The sequence below is a fragment of the Poeciliopsis prolifica genome, unplaced genomic scaffold (assembly GCF_027474105.1).
Source record: "Poeciliopsis prolifica strain line A6 unplaced genomic scaffold, Auburn_PproV2 SCAFFOLD001, whole genome shotgun sequence".
NCBI lineage: Eukaryota > Metazoa > Chordata > Actinopteri > Cyprinodontiformes > Poeciliidae > Poeciliopsis > Poeciliopsis prolifica.
Genome location: NW_026562376.1, coordinates 17832724 through 17854107, shown reverse-complemented (window position 1 = coordinate 17854107; position 21384 = coordinate 17832724). Strand labels below are relative to the sequence as shown.

General features: G+C 40.0%; 2 protein-coding genes across 3 annotated transcripts in view; both read left to right on the top strand.

Moving 5' to 3' along the window:
- The first annotated feature begins 426 nt into the window (after positions 1–426).
- Positions 427–17773, top strand: slc6a13 (solute carrier family 6 member 13). The gene is made up of 15 exons (XM_055041543.1): positions 427–792; positions 5346–5552; positions 6539–6673; positions 7757–7897; positions 9071–9152; positions 9326–9458; positions 9548–9682; positions 11682–11785; positions 11960–12084; positions 12213–12325; positions 12400–12537; positions 13458–13560; positions 13652–13752; positions 13992–14162; positions 15442–17773. Exons 1-15 carry the CDS (start codon positions 594–596, stop codon positions 15604–15606), a joined length of 2052 nt encoding a protein of 683 aa, XP_054897518.1. The 5' UTR covers positions 427–593; the 3' UTR covers positions 15607–17773.
- Positions 17774–18905: 1132 nt separating this feature from the next.
- mon2 (MON2 homolog, regulator of endosome-to-Golgi trafficking) overlaps positions 18906–21384 on the top strand; it is a 34198-nt gene continuing 31719 nt past the window's right edge. For both annotated transcript variants that reach the window (XM_055041532.1, XM_055041526.1), the window contains exon 1: positions 18906–19379. In XM_055041532.1, the coding sequence (XP_054897507.1) occupies positions 19272–19379 (108 nt within the window). In that variant the 5' untranslated portion in view covers positions 18906–19271. The remainder of the gene's footprint in view (positions 19380–21384) is intronic.

The following is a 21384-nucleotide window of genomic DNA, read 5'->3' as shown; positions in this document are numbered from 1 at the left end:
AATAGAAACCCTCTGGATTGTGACCTTAAAACAAGCGCTTCAGACCGGTCCACTCTCTGGACTCCTGTGGTGGGAAAATGTTCTGAATGGGCAGCTGGGCCTGTGAGGAGCAAATCTGGCCGCGGAGAATAAAGACGGCTTTCCGGGGGCCGAATTAAGGATGTGTTTGGAAGCAGCAGCTTCACGAAGATGGAGCGACATTTTAATTACCATCCGCAGGGCACAGACATCTGAAATATCAGCATAACGTTTTGTCAAAATTACTCCTCCCCTTTGTACATTAAAAACAAACAAAAACCAAAAACAAGAAAACAGTTGGCTGGCGAGCTTCAGTTGCTAAATAATTTGCATCAGTGCAACACATTTGCATACATATGACACAATCAGACAACTCTTCTTATCCAGCGTGACTTTTTTCCTTCTGCTTTCTTATTCCCTGCAGTTTATGCAGAACCCCTTGGAGAACGAGCCTGTCAAAAGGTTACGCAATCAGCCCACCACACTGAGGCAGCACAGACCTCCAGTGTGCTGTAGGGGATGAGTGTGTGTGCGTGCGTATGTGTGTGTGTGTGTGTGTATGGGTTTGAGTGTGAATGGATAAACGGGGCGTTTCTTCAGCGAGAGGCAAAGCAGAGGGAAAATCTCAATGTAAGCTGCGCCAGAGTTTTCAGTTTTCTCTATCTCCGCCCCTCAATGCTCAATGTTATATAGTGAAACCTGAAACGGTGGCTGGCCCGCATACGACAGCCCCACTCTCTCCTGGAAGGCTGCCGTCTGTCAACATTATGAAAGGTGAGTGCCACATAATTATTTACCGATCATGTCAGAAGTTAACCAACATCTGTCTCATTGTTAGCTGGCTTTGACAAGCAAATATATATATACATACATCGACATATATAGCAACGTTTTTGTGCAGCTGAACTTCGTAGAAATGCTTGGAGGGGAAGGAAAAGTGTTTGCCTAACATTCGTCCAAAAGCTGAAGAACTGTCAGCTAAAGCTTGGGCTCAACAGGTTAACCAGTTGTTATCCTGCTATATTTTTTTTATTTTTTGTGTTGTCCTGATTCATAATGAGTTGTTTCATGCTTCTGAGTGTGTTTGTGAAATATTAGTCTTTATCAGGGACACCGCTGGGAAACTCAACAAAAGGCAGCCAGATGGGGGCTGCTAATAACACCAACAAGGAGCAAGTTTCATCTAGACATGTCACAAGTTGGACTTTGAAATTTAGGTCTGGCTCAATTTCTTTTAACAAATATCAACTGATTAGACCAGTGAACAGTGGCTCAAAATGGTGGTAAGTTTCAAATGAACAAGAAGAATGTTGAGAAAACTAAAATAGTCAAAATGGGAATGAAAAGGCATAAAATAAGATTACTTACAAAAAGATAATCTGTTTTGCATAAATGTCTGTCATAAAAAGGGAACTTGGGCTACAAGCTTAAAAGTCCCTATATAAATAATGTCTAAAATAAGCAGCTGAGTGAGTAAATTTTACATTAATGGACATCCTCTGAGATTTGAGAAGTCAGGCAACGAAAAGAGAAAAGAAGAAATGAACTGAAGAGATGAGTGAAAGTGAAATAAAGCTATTTACTCAGCTTTAGTCTTGCGCTGCAATGCACGGTTTGATGCTAACTGTAATTATTCCCATCTGTGTTTACAGTAAATATGTATCTGATCCCCGATCTGCATGTGACGCCCGACTCTGATCGAATATGTGGTCAATTTCCAAAATCCCCATTGGTAACATTATAAATAAAATATCAGCATGAAATTTTATTCAGAGCTCACATCCTCAGCTGAGCACTGAGGATGTGGCAGTAAATTTCCTCTGCTGTTTATCATATTTGTTTCAGGCGGCAGGAAGAAACAATTAGCTTGAGAGATATTGAAGAAGTTAAGACGGTTGAGATCATGTTACTCTCCTGTTCGTGACTCTGTTGAATAACTAAAGCAGTTATATTTCATAACATAACTTTTATAACATAACTGCACATCCACTCTTATGGATGTCTGTGTCTTATGCCACACAGGACATGCTTCCTGTTCATACAGAGACCTAAGCAGCCTAATAGTCTCTGAGTGCTCAGTTTTATTCTTTCTCCTGTCAAATTGTGAACCATTATCAGTTATCGGGTCGCTCTTTATCGCTTTCCTTTAGATATTAGATGTTGATCGCATTTAATCCCGATCACAAAACAAACTAAGATTAAGATTTCCTTCAGTTCAACCTTAGTTCTGAGCGTTGCAGATTGTTTTCTTAATCCGTTAATCACCTTCAAGCTGGAGGTTGCTTTGTGGGTTCCCACACTCTGTTCAGTCTGCATGCCGCTGCATGCAGAGTGACCCGCCTGCCCCGGTGCGGACGAGCTGCAGAGTGTGAGCACAGACACTCACTCAGGTTCGGTCTGAGCGCGAGGGTCTTGAGACTGGAGTTTGGAGGAGATTTTTGTTGTGAAATTTTAAATCTTACTGAACTTGGCCTAGTTTCTAATGGAAATATCTTGGTACACTTGACATAAAAAAAATTACATATAAGTGTCTTTTCAGGAAGATATAGGAGCTTGTTTTAAGTCAATAATTTCTTGATATTAATGAAAAAGTGCAACTTACAAATGAAATAATCTGCTAGTTGAAACAGCACTTTTTTCTAATCAATATTATAGAATTATTAGATTAAAACAAGCTGCTTTATCTCGCTGAAAAGTTACTTGAAAGTTAGTTTTGTTTTATTTCGGGTGCACTATCACATTTGTACTGGAAACAATGCCCAGCTTTATTTATCGCACCGTTACCGAATGCTGACAAATGACTATTGGCCAAAAGTGACGCTAGTGTCGGTATATTGCGCATTCCAACAAAGTTACATAGTGCTTTGTTAAATGGAATTTAAAATGTTTTGTTACGTTTGCAACATAAACTGCTTTCAGAAATCAGTTTTAGTATCTGGGTCAGAAGAAGAGCTACTGTGAATACAGGACAACCTCAGAGGAAAACGGGGCCCAATAAAAAACAGTAATAGCTACAATAGAGGAGTCCAGGTTAAAGCATGTTCATCAGTTGGAATGGCCCAGTTAAGACCTAAGTTGAATTAAAAGAGTTGAAATTTACTGTTAACTATACAACAATACAAATTTTGCAATTAGTAAAGCTCACACGATGTGTTAAATTTCTTCTTTTTTACTGTTTTAATCTCTACAGGTTTCCTTGCAGGTACCCACCTTGCAGAAGGTGGAATAAGTTTGGGCATCCACAAATGTCCAAGACGAAATTATAAACATATCTTTTGCTAAATTGACTACAGACACTTCAAGGTTACTTTACTACATATAAAAGGGTACAGAAACTTGGTGAGTCCAAGTTGATGGGATGTTTTTTTTAGCAGAACTTGGCTGGTTGTCTGTCATCTATTTTCATATCTACCAAATTTGAGCCAACAAAGAAAAAGCTTCAAGTTTTGTTTTTTACTTTGAATGTTTCGTTTTGTATTCTCACCACCTCAAACTGTTCCACAATGGAAAAGTGTTGCCCCTTCATTTCAGTAGGTCACTCTGTCACTCTCTCTCCCTCAATTGCTCAGTCACCTGATGTTGTTTCGAATGAATCTGTTGTCACCCTTTGGTGGGATGAAGTTTCACTGTAGACGGTTCTTCTCTAGTGATATTTTCATGCAGTGTGGCTAAAATGCCGTCGTGTCCAGAAGGATCTTTAAAGTGTCATCCTGCAGGCAAACTCCTTATAAATCACAAACATATCTTTCGATTTGGGAGAAATGGGAAGAAGAGTGAAGGGAAGGAGGGACCTGGCTGTGAGGCCAGCGAGGTCTGCCATTTGCCAGCGCAATAAAAGGAGGGATACTCCGCTTTTGTTGCGCTAAGCCTCCATTCTCGCAAAGTGCCCTCCGAAGACAAGGAACTCTATTTTTACCCTGGTCACAATTTGGCTCCTGTCTCCGCAGACCTTGGCTCTCAAAGAGGCTCCCATTTCCAAACCCCCGTGCGCACACCCCGCACAGAGTCACGCTTGTGCTCGACCTCTGCACTCTGACAGCAGGAGCACATTCCTGAAGGTAGCTTCGCACAAAACAGACGAATAAATGGAATTCCCATCCCATGTGTTGCTTTTCTATAAAAAAAAAGAAAAGAAAAGCTGCAGCTCGATTGGCCACACATAATTTGTGTCTATTGGCATGCAAGGGTGAAAATATGACGGAGGTTAGATGCGTTTGATGGATTTTCATAACTGAGTTAGAGTGAGCGTGTTTCCTGTAGGCTGATTAGCAGCTTGTGTGAGTTTGGTCAGTAGCTGTGACCACATGGCGGAAGGGGGAAAGCGGCGAGAAGTCTGTTAATGCAACCTGACAGGAGTGAGCACAGTCAGTGGGCCGCCTGTTTCCTCCTCTGTGGGACTTTTATTTCAGCAACACTGGCCCCAGAACTGGGTCCGGCTCAGGGATCGACCAGCACCGAACTCAGAACCTGAAGTCAGCGGTGACCTCATCCAAAAGAAAGGGCCCATTCGGACGCCAACAAACACATTTGGTGCCTTTTGCATACCGTCATTAAAACTCTTAAGAACTAGCCATGGTTCTGAAAATATGTTTCCTGCTTTGGGGATCTTGATTTTTCTCTTTTGTTTTCTTAATCGGCAATCTCGTCAACCAATCAAAATCCAGACAATTCAAGGTCACAATAAAAGGAACTGCAATCCGTTACAATGCTCTTAAAAAGTCTTAAAATTCATGGGAGCAAGCAGAGGATATTAACTCCTTAAACTTTGCACGTACTACTGGTTATTAATTGCAGACTACTCATTCTTAAATATGGCAAAACAATATTAAATAAATTCACATGATACATGCATTTCTTTTTTTTTCTGTGAGCAACCCCATTTTCTCATGCCGTCCTGCACAACCTGTACAACTCATATCAAAATGGCGACTGCATATCATCAGAGTTCCTAAGGGAAAATTTATTATAAGTTGCTGAATACCGTAGAGTAATTATTAGGCATTCTGGCTTTTTGTCTAAACTAAAGACTGTATCTGCAGGTCTTTGTTGTTGAATCCGATGAACCTCTCGTCATTTTGGCTCAACACAACCATGAACCTGAATGCATTTTTTATATTTTTATAAGATGGATCAACTCAAATTAATGCCTGCTTCTCAAATGAAGGGGGTAAAAAAAACACATTTAAAAGTTCCTATATTCACAAATTTGTGTTCAAATGAACAATTTGTGGAAATACTGGAAAATGTAAGCCTCTTTCCCTGAAATCAGGGAAAACTTTTGTCCGATTCATCCGTTCACGTCAGTCTCTGTGCTCCGTTTGATGCAGGTGAAAAACGAGATGCAGAAAACACGTGCAAGGCGGAGCCGTCCAACGGTCATGGCAGGCCGCTGGACATCGTCCCCAGCCCGGAAAAGATGATGGACAGGGGCCAGTGGAGCAACAAGATCGAGTTTGTCCTATCTGTCGCAGGGGAAATTATCGGCCTGGGCAACGTCTGGCGTTTCCCCTACCTTTGCTACAAGAACGGAGGAGGTGAGGCCTAAGAATCGTCTTCACGGTTCATGAAAACTGTCTGATGTCTGAAGCACGAGGGGCCAGGACCTAACTAAGCTAGAACCGAACAAGAGTTTGGTACCTAGAATGTGAAAAGAAACCAGTACCTCACGAAAACATGTTTTGATTTGTAGCCCAGCTCAACCTGGTGGACTTTCTTTTTACTATTCATTGTCACGCCTTACAATTGCGGCACTAAAGCTGTTCATCTGCTGTACTCAGTTATTTGCACGTATTTAATATGGAGCAGAAGTCACGTTGAGTTAGTGGTAGGAATAATCGATAGCATTTGTTCACATCTGAGGATTTTAGACCTCACAGGCAAACAGAGACATTTTGGACAGAGTTTATACAAACAAAGATAACTAGATGTCATTTGTGAAAATAAATAAAAGAAACTAATGCTGTGATGCCACGGTATGTATAGAAAATTTGTTTATATAGTATTATTCTTTTCAAATGAGAGCTTTTACAAAATTTGACATGTTACAACCATGAACTTTCATAGATTTTATTCTCAATTTGGACCATTTTATGTGGTAGACCAATGCAAATTACTGCATAATCTGAGATGGAAGGAAAGCGATTCCCAGTTTTAAAACATACCATTGAGCCCCTTTTTCTCTGGTACCATCACATACAGTTCACTGCAGCCTTCAGAAATCATTTTAACAATAAATAGAGGGTGTCGTTTAAAAACTGCTGTTTGCAAAAGTTAACCAGCCGGTCTGACCAAGCTTTTGCTGTTGTGCGGAGAGGAATGGAAACAGTGTGTCGATGTTGAAATCTGGTGGAGACATTGCCCAAAAGGCTTGCGGTTCGGCAAAATTCAAAGTGCTCCCCACAAAATGTGCGATGGCTTAAGGGGCATAGATATTCATACAAGACGCTGTGTTTTTGCACACCCAGCTCTGAGTATTACACAGTCTTAACATGTTTATGAACTGTTGCCTAAATGTATACAGGGGCTTTTTTTATTCCATACCTCATCTTCCTGTTTGCTTGTGGCATCCCCGTGTTCCTCCTGGAGACTTCTTTGGGACAGTACACCAGTGAAGGCGGCATCACTTGCTGGCGGAAAATTTGCCCATTGTTTGAAGGTAATGTGTTTTTTTTGTGTGTGTGTGTTATTATTATTCTGCCTTGAAATACCTTGAGATCATTCCTCTTCTGCACGCACGTTTTCATGTTACTGTTTGCGTCCAGAACCTTTGAGAGTGTGCAGAACAACAGAGGGCAAAAAGTCTATAGCGGTCGCAGAACAATTCTGGTAACAAAATGATACCTGGAGATGCAGCTATTCTTAATTTAGCGTTTTGTGCCACAACAAAACAAAAAATAACACAGAAAAACATTTGAAGAATAACTCAAGACCACCTTCTTTTTCTGCCACTCTCTGAACCGAAACACCAAATTCCACAGCACATGTACATGTCGAGGTTGTCAAAGTCAAGCTAGCTTAAATAACCTACTTCCCTCTTCCTTGCTACTTTTAGTAAATTTAAACTTTTTTCTGTTATCTAGTTGTCATAGCGTTGACAATTAGTTGCAAAGCAATGCATCCCTTTCTCCTTTTTACATTTAAGCGCATTCGGGGCTAAAACCACTGGTCATTGTTAGTGAGCTGTTTTTCAGCCTGCAGCAGGGAGCTGGCGTCACCCTGCAGGTCTGCACTGACCTATCGTTTGGTAGGTCAGTGCAGAAATACACAGCAAGCTTCATTCTTATGGATTGCATAAGATCCATAAGAAACTCGGGGCGTCACCGTGGAAAAAAACAAGCAAACATGTCTGTGCAACGCTGCGGCTTGACAGAGGAATTCCAGACATGTCAGTGCAAAAGGTTTTGTGGTTGTGAATTATTTTAAATAAGTACACATGCAACACTGAAGTATGTTATATATGTGGAACCAATCAGAGGCTACTTCTCAAGTGTTTTCTTTTAAATGGGAGTGTCTAATAGGGAAACTTGAGGCATGACATCTGGGAAAGAAGCGCTTACATGTGCAGTAGCAAAGATTTAATCCAGAACTCGGATACCTGGGAGTCATTATAAATGTGGAAAAATGACTTCCATGTGAATCTAAAGCTCCAGCTTAGATAGAGTGGGCAAACACTCAACAAAGTGCTCACACTTGATTTGTTTCTTTCAAAGTGACTCCCTTCTCTTTTTTCACATATCAGGAGTGGGCTATGCCACCCAGGTGATTGTCGCTCTCCTGAACATCTACTACATTGTTGTGCTGGCCTGGGCCATATTCTTTCTCTTCAACTCCTTCACCTGGGATCTTCCCTGGGCGTCTTGCAACAACACATGGAACACAGGTGAGGCGATCGATCGATGGGACTATAAGACTATTTTTCATTACAACAGGCAGGGTTAGTTGTTTCTCAATTTGGACAGTTTTCCCGTGGATTCATGCTGCATTTTACGCATGCTCAGAAGTGGAGGTGGAGAAGTTGAGTTCCCAGTTGGAAATGCAACAACCACAACAAAATCCCCTGAAGTTTAACATGCATGCTGGCAGTGTATAAAACGCAGTGAGAGTTGGAGGGGTAAGCTAAAATTCTGACAACACTAATGGACGACCTCTATTTCCAAACATGTTAAAATATTACGAGAAAGAAAATTTACGCTGTCATCAGCTTCTATTACGACTTGAAAGTTGGATTGTTCAGGTGGAAATGCAACAAAGTCACAAATCTGAAATGGAAAGTGAATGGTCTCCAAACAGCCATTAGTTTCGTATCCATCATGGATGCCGGAGTTGCATGCGTAAAACACAAAGAAAGTTAGAGGTATGAAGTATTCATTATATTTCTGAAAGCTTGGATTTCCTTAAACCACAGGCAAAACACAGGACAATACCAAAAAATCCTTTTTTTTTCAGAGAAGATAAATAAAGACAAGATAAATGCATTGTCTTTGTCTTGCATACATAATAGTAGTTTGCAGCACCTATTTTCTAATGCCGACTCAGACGCATTAACTTGGCTGCGATTTATCTGACCTCTGAGTGCACCAGAAGTGCCACAACAATTAGTAACGCCGTTTTTACAATTTGGCTCAGATGTGAGACTCCTTAAATAAATCCTACTTTAAATACAATTTCTGCTGATGTTTAACATTTAAATGCAGAAGCATATTTGTAATTATCAGCAAAACTTCCTGTTGTTGCAGCATGTTAGCTTTGCCGCTAATAGCTCGCCAGCATGCACCCACAACCTCCAAATTCAAGCTTTTCTCTCTCTCTTTTTTTTTGAGGAACCATAATTGAATGTCACAACTTTGATGTTTTTCAGTGGTTTCTCTCATCGTTTCATTCATTCATATAGCTACTTGTTTTAAGTTGCGGGACTGAGTGTTCCCGCTCCACTTCACTGTTCCCCCTCAGCGGCGGCATTGCTTCTCTCGACCGAGTGTCACTTGGAAACCTCTGAGAAAGCTTGGATTTCTTCGCGGGAATGAATGTCCTTTTTGTCTGTTCTTCATTCAAGATTCCTGTATGGCATTTCAGAGGGGAAACGGCTCCGTCAATCACCATGAGAACGCCACCTCTCCCGTCATTGAGTTTTGGGAGTAAGTTCTGTTTTTCTCGTCCCTTTGTTTCGCCGGCTCCTCAAGGTAGTTCACCAGATATCCATCACTCGACAAATGATACGAGCCCCTTTCAGAATCGGAATCACTTCCGATTGTGTTGCTCGCTTGTCAAAGGACGTTGGAGTGATCCTGGGATTGCTTGTGTCCTGCAGGCGTAGAGTCCTGAGAATTTCCTCTGGCATTGACCACATTGGTGCGTTGAACTGGGATCTGGTCGCCTGTTTGGCCGTGGCGTGGGTCATCTGCTACTTCTGCATCTGGAAGGGAGTCAAATCAACCGGGAAGGTGAAATCGTCTCTACAGGTCGATGAATATGAGCGAAAGCAGTGCAAAGTGAACTGATAGTTTGACAGAGTTGCTGTGTTTCCTTGCAGGTGGTTTACTTCACGGCCACTTTCCCGTACATCATGCTGTTGGTCCTACTGATCAGAGGAGTCACTTTGCCTGGAGCCTTGAGGGGAATCCACTTCTACCTTTACCCCGATTTGGGACGACTGTCTGACCCCCAGGTAGGTTTAAGACTTGAGCAAGTCCACAGTTTTCTTCCTGATACGGTGACTGGTTTCTTTCGACTTTTTTATGATGTTTCACGAAGTAAGCAGTGAGTTTCAGGTGCCTTAAATGACACCCGCAGGTGTGTCTCAAATTAACTCAAGTGTTATCAATAAACCTGTCCGAAGCTGCCAAAGACATGGCATCAAATGTTCCAAATTGTTTAAAGCTACTGTAATCTTTGCGTATTTGAGCTTTTGACTGAAGAAAGTCACAAAAACTCTTAAAAAATGTTCCCTCTCATTACTTAGCAAATAGAAAATTGATGGGAAAAGTTTATTCTGATTTCACTTCAGACAGTTTGAAATAAACATGTCTTCTTTTATATAGTTTCTGGTTTCGATTGTATGTTAGAACAGACAGACAGTTGCTTTTGATTCCTCCTCCAAATGAACAATTGGTGTAAATTGACTTCACAGTGCCTAAAAGTTCAAATCATCTCACCCAGTAACTCTAAAAAACAGATCTCTTGTGACACTCTCAACAGCAGGGGAATTAAAATTAGATGAAATTTTATTGACCAAATCATAATTGAGCCATGTAAATCAGTTGTTTTTTGCCCTGCTGGAGAATTTCTAATGTGCAGATTGTTTTGTTCGCTTCTTCAGTCTCTCTGAGAGCTACAATCTAAAGACCTACCGGTCCAGCATGGCAATCCAAGAAACAGCCCTCCCTCCTTTTCTTATCCTCTCATGTCTCAGGGAATGAATAGGAGTCCCGAGAGTGCTAGCCAAGTCAAGCCAGGCTGGTGGAGCCGCTATCTTGGAAGTATCTGTCTTTGTTAAATGCGATTTCCAGTATTTGTGCTCTGGGCTGGAACTCCAGTCAGCCAGATTTTCTGTCCTGTATGCAATGGGAAGAAAGGCAAAACCAAACTAATAAATTACACAAAACCATTTGAAGTTGGGGTTAAAAACCGTTTAGTGTCACAATCCAGCAAAATCAGTTTAATAGATGAATTAGTTTCTTTATGGTTAGCAATCTGTACTGCAGGATCGCTAGTTTTTTTGTACCTTTCTTGAAATTAAAATTTGTTGAGTTGATGAATCGAGTACGGTAACAATTCAGCTAAAATTCAGAGGAAAGTTTACCAGCAGCAATTAGAATCATGTGACCTATTGAGTCAAAATGTGTATAGAAAAAGGACAAACAGAATCAGGAGAGGAGGCAATGACAAAAGAAAGAGGGCTTTTATAAGAAAAAGACAAAGCAAACTATTTACTTTTCTTGACAAAAATGCATGTTTAGGGGAAATGACAAGGAAAATATGTACATTTCTTGACGGAAACTCATGTGTAAGGCCAAGGAAAAACTAAATATATATTTGTGCTTTTTTTTCTTATTATGTCAGTTTTGGTCCTCCATGATTATGGGTTGCCTTATGCAGTTGTAATGACTAGACCAGCGATTCGGTGTGGTTATTACCCCGGGACTTTAGAGGAAAGCAGATCTGGTAGTTCAAATATCATGTGTTTGTGTGCACTACATTGTCATTTCAGAATGTGAGTGCTCAAAGTATTTCAGTCTTTTTGACTCAAAAATGAGCGGCGAGACATTTTCAGCACGTATAACTCAGCGCTCAGTTATGACGAAATTTACACTTGTGGCCCCTGTGGTCATCGGGCGTGGGAGAGTGGCCGCGTAGCACCAAGGTAGCATTGGCGCTGCTCAAACTGCGAGAGGAACAAAACGTTTCGTCTTCTATCACCTAAACGAGAGGAGCAAGTTTCAACTGGAGACTCCCAAACTGCTTTGTTCTCTGAGATGATGAACAGGGTCTCGAACGTGTCTCCACAGATCATCCACCCCAAAGGCTTTTAAATGGCTGTCAGTCACGCTTTGAAATTTTGGCTCGATGACTGTACAGCCTTAGAGAACATACCTCAACCCTGCAAATGTATGAATGTACATTAGTCACTCTGAACTTTAATATCTACATGATTTCTTTGTGCCAAGGTCTGGATGGATGCTGGAACGCAAATCTTTTTCTCATATGCCATCTGCCTGGGCTGCCTTACAGCCTTAGGAAGCTACAACAAATACAACAACAACTGCTACAGGTAAGGCCAGAAGAAAAGTCTGCTTTTCTTTCTGCATTATCTTTGATATCACTTGTTTTGCATCATTACCTCGTTATAGCGTTTGCCATTTTGTTATTACAAAACTTCAGTCAAGTCTGTGCTCCAGATCGCTGTCATACTTTCAACATTATGCCTGGTTTCTGTCGTTTCCAGGGACTGCTTGTGTCTCTGTCTCCTGAACAGCGGCACAAGTTTTCTCGCCGGCTTTGCCATCTTCTCCATTTTGGGTTTCATGTCCTTTGAGCAAAACGTGCCGATCTCAGAAGTGGCCGAATCTGGTGTGTGCTCATTCCAGCACAGTCGCCGAAAGCTTAAAGACATTTATTTATTTGCTTTCAACATCCAACAAAGACAACTGAAACTTCTGAGGTCTTTTTTTCTGTTTGTTTGATTTGTGCGTATCCAGGTCCCGGTTTGGCCTTCATAGCATATCCTCGCGCTGTCACCATGATGCCCGTTTCCCCTCTCTGGGCCTGCTGTTTCTTCGTAATGATTGTGTTCCTGGGACTGGACAGTCAGGTACAATTGACAACACGAAAGCTATTCAACTCAAGCTGAGTCACGTTCTGATTTTTACTTCCTCACCGTGTTAGTTCGTGTGCGTGGAGAGCTTGGTGACAGCCATGGTGGACATGTATCCCTCTGTCTTCCGCCGCAAAAACCGCAGGGAGCTCTTCATCCTGGCAGTAGCAGTGGTGTCCTTCCTGTTGGGACTCATCATGCTAACAGAGGTACAAACATACTTCAGAGTGTACATAAATGCCTGTGAGCATATTCTGGTGTGACCTTAAACGAGGTTTCCCCCAGAAAACTTGCTCAGCCTGGTGGTTGAGCGCTATGGCAGTCATTCATCCATCATGTTTTTGAGTTAAAAAATGTTGAAAGTTGACAGGAAATGTGAAAATATCACTTGATAATTATGTGTCATTGAAAGATTGGAGGCTTAATACCTGAACATCAACTATAAAATGCAAACATTTTAAAAAGACTTTAAAAAAAAAAAAAAAGCAACTCTTAGCCTGGTGGAGGCACAAGTAAAGCCCGGTGGCCCGCCAGGCTTGTAATACACAGGGGGAAACCCTGCTTAAAGCTGCAGTATGTAATTTCTACAAAAATGTTTTTCCTCATTTATTAAAACGATTTGTTGTGACAGTATAACATAAGATGGATAATCTGAAAAGTTCGAGCATACATTAGAGTGATTGACAGCACTAAGACCCTCCCCTGTCTTTTATTGGTTGTTTCTGACTGAGAAGTGTGTTTCTGCAGAAGGCAAATGAACTCTTTTTCTTTTTCACAGATTATCTGTCTAATATTATACTGTCACGACCAATGATGTCAGTAACGTTCTAGTTAGTTATACTCTCTCTCTCTCTCTCTCTCTCTCTCTCTCTCTCTCTCTCTATATATATATATATATATATATATATATATATATATATATATATATATATATATATATATATATATATATATATATATATATATATATATATATATATATATATATATATATATATATATGAAATGTCATAGAAAATAATGAAAAGATCAAGCTGAAATTCATTCTAGCTGATAACTATAAACCATACAAGGCAAATGTAGATATTTGATGGTATTTAGTTGAACTCTTGGCTCTTTGTGCCAACAGGGAGGCATGTATGTCTTCCAGCTGTTTGACTACTACGCAGCCAGTGGGATGTGCCTCCTTTTCGTGGCTATTTTTGAGACAGTTTGCATTGCCTGGGTTTATGGTGAGTCAATGTATTTAGCTTTGGGTGTCTTTCTTTTCATAATTAAGTCACTTCAAGGCGCTAATGGAAGTGTAACTGTGTCTTCCCTCAGGTGCTGATCGATACTATGACAACATAGAGGACATGATCGGGTACCGTCCTGGCCCTGTCATCAAATTCTGCTGGCTCTTCTTTACCCCGGCAACATGCTTTGTAGGTGTCATGTTTATTTGCAGTTGTCTTTTACGGCATATTGCTGAAAGAACAGCGACCCCTTCAGGACGACATTAAAATTGCAGTTCACTAACTCTCAAAGCAGCTTTCTTCAATCTGCGTTTTAATAAAGAAAATTATGATGAAATACAAACATCAGTTATTGTATGAAAGTAATACACATATTCTTATTCTTGCAAGTAGAATAACCAACATGACTTTTTGTTTCCACTTCATAGGCTACCTTTGCCTTTGCCTTGATCAAGTACTCACCTCTGAAGTACAACAATGAATACGTGTACCCAGTTTGGGGGGACGGGATTGGCTGGGTTCTGGCTCTGTCCTCCATGCTCTGCATCCCTCTGTGGGCAGCAGGAAAACTCTACTACACTCCAGGAACGCTTAAAGAAGTAAGTTCCCTCTCGTTTTGAGATGTACCAAGTTGAGTGCAGGAGGGAGTTTTATCCGTGCTCTGATTTTTTTCTTTGCCTTATGTAAGAAAATTGGAAAAGATGAATGAAGACACTCTTAGAATCTGTATAAAAAACACAAGTGGCGCACTGTGTAACGGATTTCTAGATATCAATCTGCAAAAAATAAAAAATAAAAAACAAATGAAAAAACTAAGATTTGCTGTGCAGCTTGCATGTTAGTATTTTGAGTGCTTGTTTTCTTTCATTAAGAAGGATCTGGGTTCAAATCCCAACTTCGGCTCTGAATGTTCCCCAGTTAGTTTTCTCTCTGTGCTATCTTGTGATGGACTTGGGATCTGCCTAAGGTGTACTTTGTCTTACATTAATATATTCATTGACACATCAAAATATTGGTGACCAAAGTGCCCAATCCTGCCAAAATGGCATTTTCTTTTAAATGAAGCATAAAATCTATCATATTCAAGATGGTGCTGTTATCTTCCATAAAAGTATGGAGGTGACATGGACCTCAAAAGGCTTCTTTTGTTTCAGGAAAACACATTTTAAGAGGATTGGCATGCTTTAAGACGCAATGGAAAGGCTGGAAGTGTATTAGCTATTTTCATACTTTCAAGAGTAATTAATACATTGACTCCAGATAAATAGAGATTAGATACGATCAAATTAAATATGGGCTTATTAAAGGGGCAGAATTATGTAAAATCGACTCTTTTGACCCCTACATGATGTCATAATGTTATTCCCACCTCAAAATCACACCTGAATTGTTGCCTTTATTTTTCTTTGCATGTTTAAGAAATCCTTCAATCTCCCCTGGCAACCATTCTGCTGTGCAAAATGCCTGGGTGAATCTTGCTCCACATTCAAGGCACAGCTACTCCTCAAAGCTGCATTTTCCAAACTACTTCTGTCTTGCAGGGCACCCTTCTCCCCCACTCAGCTCCTTCAGACTAGCCATCAGTAATTAGCAAACACCTGGTGAAACTGCGCATGTGCTCAGCTCATTGTGCGAGCCACTTCTCAGTGAAACGCTGGTAAAAAGACAGAGGCCCAATTTCAAGGTGTGAAAAATGGAAATTAAAATTATTTTGGGTCACAGCAACAGCCGAAGGTAACAGTTACTGGACTATGTCATAAAACAGGACTATGTGTCTAGAAAGCATAATGTTACACCTTCAATAGAACAATCTTACCTAGACAGTTACTGGATTTTTTTTATTGTGTTTTGATTGGATTTGTGCTACACCCTTTCCAGCGCCTCATTCTTCTCACCACTCCTTCCACTGACTTACCAACGACGAAGCAGCAACGAGGGAGGCTGATGGGCGTCCAACCTGGAGACGACGACAAGCCTCAGCAGAAAGCTTCTCCCACCCGGGACGGCTACTTCACTGTAGATGAAAAAGAGTCTCGCTGCTAGAGACTTGAGAGTCGAACTCTTTCTTTCTTCCTCTTTTCCTTTCTCTCGCTCTCCCTTACCTCAGGTGAAGACTTTCAGAGCCACCACACCAATAACTGCACCTCTTGGATCTTCCTCCCTCGTCCCAGTGCCTTGAACAAAACATTCTCCATCCTCTTTTGGAGAGCGTGTCAACATCTCATTTGCCCATGGCAGAGTAATGTGTACATTTGAAAATGTGACCACTATAGGTTCTCAGTGGCAAAGAAATTTGCTTTCTAAGGAAGCCTTTTCATCTGTTATGGACATCTGTAATGTTCAGTTAGTTTGACGCAACATTTTGGTAACTTTCGTTAATTTTTAACTGTCTGGCCTGCAGCAGACGGAGCACAAGAAGTGTCCTGACACTGACTGCAGCGTTCATAAAAAGCTAACTTGAATAATATTGTCGACTTTTTAATTGCATTTTTTAATTATTATTATTAATGCAACATATACGTACGTTTTGGATACAGTTCAGCAGGGATGACTTTTGTCATCTCTGCGGGTTTGGACACTGTCGTGAAAAAGTTTTAAAAGTCTGGAAACCTGGAATTATGGGGAAAAATACAATTCTTTGTCTGAAAATATGGTTGAGGTTTTCAGACTTTATTTCTTTTTGTACCTTTTTCTATTAAACAAACGGACATTTCTGTAAGCAACATGATTTTTACACTGTTTTATATTTGAATAATACACGTTATATTTTATCTGTGATTTTCCATATTGGATTTTAAATTCAAGATGTTTGCCATCACCGACTAGCAGAAGGGGGTAAAAAACACTTTACTGCTTCTTCTCTGAAGGTCAAAAGTGTCAGATTAAATGCCACAGTAAGTCTTAAGCAAATATTTATGGATGCGACCATTTAAATAAATATAACAGGACATTACAAAATAAATAAATATATTTCAGCAATAATTGAATGTTTCTAGATTACAGGAACAAACAACTGCATTTGAAAATGATTAAAGCAAGTATTCTCTAGATTTGAAAAGTGCATATGCTGAATTTTTTATTCGCTGGTTTTTTATGCCAGCGAATTAAGTAAATTTGCTGATCATTGATTAGGAATTTCAAATATGATGAAAAAAAATTATAAATGACAAGATCCATTTTGTCTTATAAATTCTATTTTTACAATTTTATTTAAATAATGACACAAATCGCCATGTCTGTCCGCACATCTTTGCAGGCGACTTCTTCTCATTCAAGTCGGTTTTGATGTCAAACAGTAAAGAATCTGAGTAGAATAGATCCTGATTCACAAATAGGTGTTGAGTTCGAAGTAAAACTGATCTAAGTGCAGTAGTTGTAAAAAAAAAGACAGCAATGAGCCATCGTTTAAAGTGCTTCAAAGTGTCAAAACAAAAAATTGGAAGCCAACATCAGTGTTGTAGTTTTTTTATGCTTTGTGGGGAAAAAAACACCTGGTCTGTACAGGTGTTTTTGAAATGATTGTATTGCACTCCAATGTCCAAAATGTTCTAAATGTAAACATTTGAGCCTACAAAGTGGAAACCTGTGTAGGAACCTTTTACTTCCACACCCTTACTGCCACACTTTTATTTCTTTTTCTTTCTGTCACTTTTTTTTACCGAAGTATACTAATAAGTGCTGCTTGAGAGAACTTGAGGTGAGGAATGTAGCTCAAAGGACCAACCAGATAAGCTGTTTTGTTTTTGTATCCCTTTGTAATACTTTGGGAATACAACTTAATTTTTCACCTGCTTTACTGAACTTTTCAGAGTTGCATGGTTATTTTGTTTGTCCAGTTTTAGCTTAGCTGGGGTTGTCTTGTATCTAACATACAAGGTTTTTTTTTCCATTAAAATGCAAAGGTTCTTAAACACAATGTTGATCTGGGAAAGCTGGTTGATATGTTTCTGAAAAAAATGCCTTATTTGATTACTCTTTCTGGTGCATATGTGAAACCTCCGACTTGGTTCGTCACATGTGGGAATGAATGTACAATAACCGATTACTATACAGAACAATTTGAACTACTTTTCTATTGTGAAATATGTTTTTATGACTGATTAATGTCACCTTAATTTTAAAACAGTGCTTTCAGTTTGTGGGATGTTATTCATTTGATCTTACCTGATTTCATATAACTCTATTGATATATAAAAATAATGAAACAATCTGTTGTTGTAGTTGGAATTTTCTTGTTTGAAGCATAACTTTATGTCTGCATTTTATAACACGTCACTGTGCATTTTAAATCTGTATCATTTAAAGACCTGCTTTACAAAAAAAACACCTTTTGAACGAGTAAATACCTTGTGAAAACAGCCGGGAGTTATTGCTGAGTCACAGGTTGTGTAAAAATACCTGCATGGAAAGTAAGCGGAAAAGACATCACTCTGTACATATTTGAAGGAGTCTGGCAAGATGTACTGGTATAAACAAGGTTGAGTTCTTGTCTATTCTTGTTCCATTGTTTAGATTACTGTTGATTAATCATCAACAAATTTATAAGTTTTTTCTGGAAGATGCTTGCATTTTCTGTCTGACAATCAATACACTGAGAATTTCCTCCTTAAAATTCAACATTATATAATTTCTAATGCAGTAAATCATAAATATAGTTGCTTGCTAGTGTAGAACCAAAATGGCACAAACCCATAAATCATTTTAACTACATATTTATATGAAGCTGTACAGTATATCCTATCATTACACGAGATAAATAAAATATATATAGGCCATACTAAACAATTTAAATGTAATTATTTAGTATAAACATACATTTATCTTACATGTTTACGGTAAAAAGTAAATTAACACATTTTTAATTTAATACACATTAAAATAAAATTAAAGTTTACATACAGTTTGTTTCAAACATTTAAATCAGTCTGTATTCATTTCACGTGTCGTTGGCCAAACACTGACGATAGTTCGTGAAACAGATGGTAAAATATGATTGGTTGACCCGCACGGCAACTCAACCGCAGGCCAATCATCTTGCCTTGAACCGTGTTTGACCCGCCCACTGTTTGAAAGAACGTTGGCAACTCTAAAGTCATTTTCTGTTAATTATTTATTTTGTTTGTTTGCCTTTTAACGGCGTCTTTATGGAGCCATTTCTTTATTAATATATTTTTATTATTATTTTCCTATTAATTTCACATTTTGCTTTTTCAAACCACTAAACCGAGAAGGGTTTTCCCCTTGGACTTGTCCGGCAGGGGTCGCTGCAGTAAAGTTTCTGTGCTCATTACTGTTTACGGAAGTCCTAATGACGTGTCACTGTCCACCAAAGCATTGTGGGAAGGAAAGCAGAGCTGGCACGGCCGTTGATGGCAGACAGATAAATTTAGTGAATATATTTCGGCTTGCCTGTGCGTCGGAGGAAGAGTCGTCGCGAGGGCGACTTCTTCCCGTAGCTAATGCCCGCGTGCTCCGCAGAGGGGGAGCGTATGCGGGCGTCATCGCTGCTGTCCTGCGCACGGGGCGCTCGAAGCGGAGGATCCTGTGTCAATGGACCGCGGCGTTTTTAGTTTCTACAACAAGGGAGGCGAATAAAGCAGCTACGGATCATATCCCCGCGGTGAATGGGTGGGGGGCGACTGCGCTCCGACGCCGCTCGTAAACGTCAACCGTTCCTGTGAGGATCTGTGTCGAAGACGCCGTCAAAGATGTCGACCAGCAGCCCCGAAGCGGTGAAGAAATTGCTGGAGAACATGCAGACGGACCTGCGGTCTCTCTCCATGGAGTGCAAGAAGAAATTCCCCCCTGTCAAGGAGGTTAGTTTGGGCTCGTAGCCGAGAGCCGCGCCGCGCTAAAGCTTGTGAACTTTATGTATGTGAATATTGTGCCTTTTTTTGTTTTTGTTTTTTTCTGGATGTTGTTTCGTCTCCGCTCCAACCAAACGGCCTTGTTGTGTTTGCTGTGGCCACTGACAGCTGCTCACAAAAGTTGTTCCTATGAAAAACTATCACCGATGTTTACTGGCTCCTCCACAAGTAGTACTTTGGTTCTTTAGGTATTTCTTCTTCATTTATGGCTATATTTGGGTTGAAAATATTCATTAAGACGGTGAAAAAAACATCTATTTCAGGAGTTCAATAAAAACAAAGCTTAAACGTAAAAGGATTCAATTAAATTGAGTATAAGTTTGAACATTTTATCCTTAACTTTAACCTAATTGTTTTTGATGGCAATATGTCGAAGTGGCTCTGTCAGGTTTGGTTTTGTTCTCTTTGTAGCCTTTGGTTTATATTTTATTGGTCGAGGTGATGCATGTTTGCACAGTTATCCCCCCTTGTTTTTGATGCTGTGCAGTGGGACGGATTGTCGCTCTTATTTCTGGACAGTAATGGGCTACAAGGTATTGTTTTTGCAACTTAGTAGCAGCAAGTTTAGAGAATGTGTTCTCTGAATCAAAACAGGCAGAGATCATATTCACAACGTCACACATTTAAACAGGAAACGGCAAAAGCAAACGAGGTGGATCAGCGGTCGTCCAGGACATGTTAATGTGGGACATTGTCATCGCTGCCTGGGAATTGAGTTGTCATGATGCTGCCATACTGCAACAGTCTTCAGTCAGAGGCCTCTTCAGATTCGCTGCATGACTGGCTTCTACTGGAGTGCCTAAATGCCTGCAGCATCACCATCCATAATCACTCTTTCAGATATGAGTTTCAGCAGGTTTTAGTTTCCCTTTGGAATAAATAAAGTTGAATTGAATTATCAAGATCCCTAAATTGTAACATCTTCCGTTATGATTTGAAAATGTAACTGTGTTTTCTTTGAATCATTCACCCAAGATGATTGGGTCACTGCTTCTCTTTACTCTATTTATTTAGACAGTAACTGGCATTTTGTCCTCCAGGGCTTTCCATAGTCACCTATTCTGACACACTGACTTCATTTAGACACATTTTGAATAGTCTATTTTAGCTCTTGCCATGACACTTCAGTTTAATTCAAATCTGGAGTTTGGCTTAGTCAAAACCTGAATTTCTTGTCTCATTCTGCTGCACAACCCAAGCATGCTGAAGCTCAAGCATGCTGAAGCTCAAGGTCACAAGCCGACGGACGGATTTTCTCCTTCAGGACTTTCAGGTCAAGAGCAAAATTTGACTCAGTCATTCACTGCACGCCGTCCAGGGAATGAGACCATCCCACTGCAGCCACCGTTTCCGACTGACCTTTTGATTTTCTTTTTCTGAAATGCTTAGTCTTTGTATTAGATCAGATGTAGCAGGGAACGTTCCACTTTTATTTTTTTACTTATTTAATTGTTTGGTGTTTGTTTTTTTTTTTCTTTTTGCAAATCCCCAAAACATTTTCCCAAAAGTCTGGATCCCATGTCAAAAATTTTATATTTCAGCAACAAGTTCCAGATTTAAAAAACAGGAAAACGCCTTGAAACAGAAGCTGGTTTAGATAGCAAGACACGGCAACAATAGTTTTTTTGAAGATTAAAACGCAGTTCTTATTGTAGAACGTTTTCATACATCATTAACATATAAAATATCAACAGTAGTTCACTGTTGATATTTTACTGTTACATTGTTGATAATTCACAGACAAATAGCTTAGAGTTGGGTCGCCTGATTAGGTCCTTTCAAAATGTTTTCCTCGCCGTTTTGGAGTAGATGTGGCATTTTTGTGGACAAACATCAGAGGAGGCCCAGAGTCATGATTCACACATGGATCTGACCTCATCCAAGGAAAGTCTGAGATGTCTTATTAGGATGGAGCAGAAAGGAGCTGAGGAAAAAAAAGAAGAAGGAAAACTGT